Genomic DNA, 5,757 nt, shown 5'->3' with positions numbered 1-5,757 from the left:
TGCTTTGTCTCTGTGTCCTGTGGATTTAGGCCTTAGTCACTTTCTTTTTGCTTCTCTTTTCCCAGTATATAGTGAAGTACCAGGTTTGGTCTCTCTACCTCATGCTATTAAAGCAAATTGTGTTTTCTGTTCTGTTGTAAGAGTCCAGGGCTGGGGTCTAATTTCAAGTGTCTATTCTTAAAGTTGGTCTTGATTTATGAGGATTTTGTTCAGAGTACTAGCTGATTTCAGATCCCTGCTCCACCTGTCTTCTAGATCTAGACTCCATCACTTTTATCTGAGCTGGCTTACCTAAATAGTCTTTTTGGCTGTCTTTTTGTGCAGTTCTAAAATGACAGGAAGATGTTACTTCTTTCTTTTTCAAACTTTCACTGGGGTATCTATGTGAGAACTGGACACATGACCCATAAGGAGGGGAGAAAGGGTAAGGATTTTCAGTGCTAGAGAGGAGTAGAATAGAGTTTCTTGACTGAAAGAGATTTCCCTGAGGAAGTTAAGGGACCAGGCTCAGTCCTACTTGGGGGAGACCAAAGTGAGAGGGAGAAAACAGTCAGAGACATGGAAAAGACTCAGTTGTGATAATTTTATTTGACTTTTAAAGACAATTTGGGAGACCAAAACAGGAGAGAGAAAACAGATACAGGAAGAGACTCAATTTTGATACTTTGATTTTTTAAGGCAATTTGCAGGTGTCTTGAGAATCAGGCATCAAAGTGCCAGGGTTAGAGCAGAATGCTAGATGCTCCTCAGCTTTTCTCCAGTTCTTCCACCAGGAAAGGGTTGTTTTTCCTCAGAGCTTCTAAAAACATGTCTTTACATGCATTATCCCAGTTTCGCATGAAGGTGTAGAGTTTTCTCATCTGTTTCTGTATGGTGGTCTCAGCCCTGATGGTGTCATATTGCTCTGCAATCAGAACGTTCCCAAACAACTCATCTAGGACTGGATCTAGCACAGTGACTCGATTGATGAGGTTTACCCGATGCCGATCCACAAAATGTTCCCCTAGGATACACGGCAGGAAGAGAAAAATAGAGAAAGGGTGAGATGATGGTTCATGCCTCTTGAAAATTTAAACAGAAGGGGAGAAATGGTTAGCTCCTGGGTGGGAGAAAAATCATTCAAACCCACATGGGAAGGAATAGGGGAGGAAGAATGGAAACCCTTGGTATTAGTACTTGATTAGCCCTAGGGTAGGGGAAATCCTTCTAAGCAAGTATATTTTGTTACTCCAAGATTGTCTGACTGCTCCTCCTCTTCCCCCCATAAAAAGACACTCAACAACCCATAATTATAACTTGTGAGTTTTCAGTGGGACCATTTGCCATGCCTTTTAGCTAATCCATCCTTTTCCTCTCTCTCATATCTTCACTAAATGTTGGTCTTCTTTGAAAAGACTAACTTCACAGTGTTCACTAATTTCTTTCTTTATCTGTCACCTCCATTCATTCTGCAGTCCTTAAACCATTTTGGACTAATAGAAGCTCTGGTCTTAGAGTTTTCAAACATAGATAAGCCTCAATTGAAACATCCTTCAAAGCTTCTTTAAAAAGTCACTATCTCAGAACACTGAATTGGGATTCTGTTCCCAACAATCCTTTAATATAATATAAAACAATGCAATAAAATTATAATAAATAATATAATACATATAATTATATGTTATAATATGAATAATACAATTTTATAACTAATGCTATAATATAATAAATATAAATTAATATAACATAATATAAAAGCACTGTGAAGCAAAGCCACTGGCATGTTTTTGTGACTTGTTGACATTGGGGAAAGACGAAACATGAAATATCCCCTTGGCTCAATTTCTATTTCTTTTTGACATCTTCCACTCATGTTCTTCCATCTCTTAGAATTTAACAAGACAGACTGCCTCCCTTCTCCTCCCCCTATTATCCTCTCTAACCTTTATTCCAAGCATCCCTGTTAGCTATCCTGTTATCTCTTTTCTTTTCTCCTTCTTTCTAACCCTCTGTAATCTCTGATTAATGACTTTATCAGTCATTTCAAACTTCTCTCTCCAACATCACCAAAGCTAATTGCTAATCTGATTGCTGATTGCTTATAATTATTTATAATTTTTGTCATCCTTTAGTCCACATTGCAGCATCTGACACAATTGACCAAGATGATACAGTAAAGCATATCTTGGATCTAGAATCCAAGGACCTGGATTCAAATCTTGCTTAATCTTGGGCAAATTATTTAATCTCTAAGAGTCTTGGTTTTCTCATTTGTAAACTAAGGATGCTGGATTAGATGGCCTCTGAGATCCCTTTCAACTCTAGATTGATGATCCTCCTGGATACTGTCTCATCTCTGAGTTTTCATGATAACTGCTTTCTTTGGATCTCCTCCTATCCATCTGACTGTTTTTTCTCAGCCTTCTTTGTTGATCATCAATTATGTCAAGTTCTCTAACTGTGGGTATTTCTCAAGGCCCCATTATGATTTCCCTTCTCTTTTCTTGCTATATTCTTCTTACTTGGTGATTTCATTAGCTTCCATAATTGTATTATTGTCATGCAGATGATACATGTCTCATCCTCAACATGTTCAAAACAGAAGTCATTATTTTTTCTCCTAAACTCAACCCTCTCCTGAACTTCCCCATTTCTACTGAAGTAATACTAAACTTATAGTCACTGAATTTTTAAATCGTGTTTATGTGTGTGTGTGTACTTCCTTAATTTACATAGTTTCCACCCTAATTCAGGGTAGTAATCTCTCAACTCTATTATAATAGTTATTCTATTTAGTCTTAAGTCTCTTCCTACTCCAGTCCATTATCTCCAAAGACACTGAAGTGACTTCCTTAAAATGCAGGCCTGATTATGCCAATAAACTACTCAATAAACTCCAATAGTTTCCTATTCCTCTAGCATTCAAAGCTCTTCACAAGCTGGCCTCTTCCTATCTTTTCAGTTTACTTATACATGCAAAATTGCAGTCTAAGTATATTTGCTATTCCAAACCCAGGATATTCCATTCCCCATCTCTATTACTTTGTAGTACCTTATGCCTAGAATTGCTCTCCCTACTCACTTCTGTCTCTTGGAATCCCTAATTTCTTCCAAGACTAAACTCAAGTACCACCTTTTATAGGAAGCCTTTCTTGGTCCCATCAGATCCTAGAACCTTCTTCTCTAAAAACATCTGATATGTGATTAGTATATGATATGTATATATATATATACATATATATACACATATATATATACACACACATAAATAAATATATACAGTACAGATATGCATATACATATGTTATATATAATATACATGCATACATGCATGTATATGTGTATGTATGTGTGTATATATATGTATATGTGTGTGTGTATATATATATATATATATCCCTCATCAGAATGTCAGTTCCTTAAGGGAGACATCATTTTGATTTTGTCTTTTTATCCCTATGTATGCTTGCTTATTTTACTGATTCCACCCACATGTCTCTCAATATATAGTCAGAAATTCAGTGCAGGAAGTCTTCCTGAAAAGATGGACTGAATAATAAACAAGACTCTATCTACATTCCACATCTTGGAGGATGCTCCCTGGTCCTGAACCTTTATCCTTCCACCCTTAGTGTCTACCTTCCACAAGCTATGAAGAACAAAAGACTTCAATGTAGAGTTCCTTGGGAGAAAAAGAATTAGTGCCTACCTGATGCAGTAGATGCACTAGCTGAATGCTGAGTGGATTGGGCTGCATTTCCATTTGAAGCTGTAAAGAATAGAAGAGTGATTGTTCCAATTTCTCTTAGTTCTGAATTTCTTCTCTCTGGGAATTCCCTTTAGCATGTGACACCTCTTCTTCTTTCTCCCCAACTTCATTCCCCAGTCTTAAGCTCCCAGAGAATGTGATTCTTTTGCTCTTTCTCTTGCTGAACGTCTGTATATGTGAACATTCATGAGTGTTAGTATATATGTCAACGTGTATGTATTGATGATGATATGACAATGTGTGACCTGTCACACATGTGTGTGTGATGTGTGTGTTTAAATGTTTTCTACAGTCTTTTGTCCCAGTATTCCCGTATCCCAATCTATCTAAGGGCAGTGGAAGAAAATGAAAATAATGCTGAGGGGAAGAGGGACAGTAATGAATGATGTGTCTGGAGGCCAGACATATAGTGAAGAAGCTACCGTAGGCAGGAAGGCAGAGGATGGCTATTGCTTGGGATGGAGGTCAGGGGTTTGTGTCCCAGGAAAAAAGTCAGATCTGTAACGAAGTTCAAGGCGGGAATTTGAGCTTGGAAACTTGGCTCAAAGTTTAGAAAGTGGAATGGGAGGGGTTTAAAATGAGCGGATTGAGGATGGGTCTCGGCCTTGGCGAAGGGATTAGAAGAAGGGACCCTCACCAGACCTCGCCGCTTCCTGAAGTGCGACAGCTTCTTCTCGTATGCCCATATTTAGGAGCACCTCGGCAGTCAGCTCCATCCCGTAGCCCTCCAGGTAGCAACAGACGATCTTGTCACTGAGATCCACGCGATCCATAGACGACAACTTCCCCCGAGGAATAGGGGTGAAACCTTTCCGCAGCTGCCAATTCTGCAGCTTGTATTTGAACGTCTTGAACTCATCCTCCTTCAGGTTCTCCAGAGCCTTCAGGATGAGTTCCCGGCCGCGAGCCATGGCTCCCCAGATTCAGCGGAATGAATGTTTTGCTCTGTGTCTTTCCCTCCGTGGGCGGGACTGGGGTGGAGACTTCATACTTCCTATTTCCCGTCCTGTTTCTGCCTTTCTGTCTCTGCCTCTCTGTGTCTCTGTTTCTGTCCGTCTCCCTGCATCCTCTCTTTGCCAGAACTCAGAAATGTTCTAGGACGGGATGGAGATGAGATAGCTAATAACACAAGCCAAAACATGTAATCCATTCCTCCGTGGCCCCCTCCCTCCTGCCTTTCCTCGTGCTGCACCTTGTTAGGAATGGAGGTGGGAGTGTTAAATTAATAAAAATTTCGGGTCCTTAGGCTCTGGGATCAGTTATAGGGATTTGAGCATACTATTTAGTCATGTCAAATGGTAGAAAATGGTGTGTGTGTGTGTGTGTGTGTGTGTGTGTGTGTGGGGGGGGGGGGTGTGGGTGTGTATGTGTTTGCGCGCGCGCCCAGGGAGAGGAATAGGAGGTGGTTCTGTTTGGATGCTGAGGAACCAAGCTTAAACGGGGACCTCGGCTTTCATCATCATCCTAATCTTGAGAGGGGGAAGAGAGAGGAAAGTGGGGAGGAAGAGAGGAAGATAGCAGAGAGAGAGAGAGACGGACAGACAAGAGACAGAGATAGAAAAAGACAGTGAGGCAGACACACACACACACACACACACACACAGAATTATATTTTCTTAGCATAATTCCAAATTGCTTAATTGCTTTCTGGCAAAAGTGACAAAGCTCTACCAACAGTAGTAGCAATTAGTAAATAAAATGACTATTTAGAATAACATTATTAAAATAAAACAATTTTTTTTCAAGGATTTCACTTTGGATGGGATAATCATCTCCACTGCCTAATTTTCCTATCAATTCCTTCTCTCCCAAGACTTCCTGGGTTGAGGGGGATAATGAAATGGGTCACAAAAGCCTTCGGGCTGACCCTTAGAACTGTGGTAAAATAAAGGAAGAAAGAATTCTTAAATTTCCGTGTGAGTTGTGTTAGAGGGAAGTGAAATGACTCAAGCTCAGAATTCCACCTGGTGGTATATATTGAGATTGCACATTGAATAGCTATTCCCACT

At 39.9% G+C, this 5,757-nt stretch overlaps 1 protein-coding gene across 1 annotated transcript; it reads right to left on the bottom strand.

Annotated features, from left to right (window-relative positions):
* Positions 1-569: 569 nt before the first annotated feature.
* On the bottom strand, positions 570-4,904 carry PYCARD (PYD and CARD domain containing). The gene is made up of 3 exons (XM_051996350.1): positions 4,386-4,904; positions 3,689-3,748; positions 570-1,003 (listed from the first exon to the last, which is right to left on the bottom strand). The coding sequence occupies exons 1-3, from the start codon at positions 4,657-4,659 to the stop codon at positions 747-749; spliced, it is 591 nt and encodes a 196-aa protein (XP_051852310.1). The 5' UTR covers positions 4,660-4,904; the 3' UTR covers positions 570-746.
* Between the last annotated feature and the right edge of the window lie 853 nt (positions 4,905-5,757).

The sequence above is a fragment of the Antechinus flavipes genome, chromosome 1 (genome assembly GCF_016432865.1).
Source record: "Antechinus flavipes isolate AdamAnt ecotype Samford, QLD, Australia chromosome 1, AdamAnt_v2, whole genome shotgun sequence".
NCBI lineage: Eukaryota > Metazoa > Chordata > Mammalia > Dasyuromorphia > Dasyuridae > Antechinus > Antechinus flavipes.
Note: the sequence above shows the minus strand (reverse complement) of the source record. Positions and strands in the feature narration are given on the sequence as shown.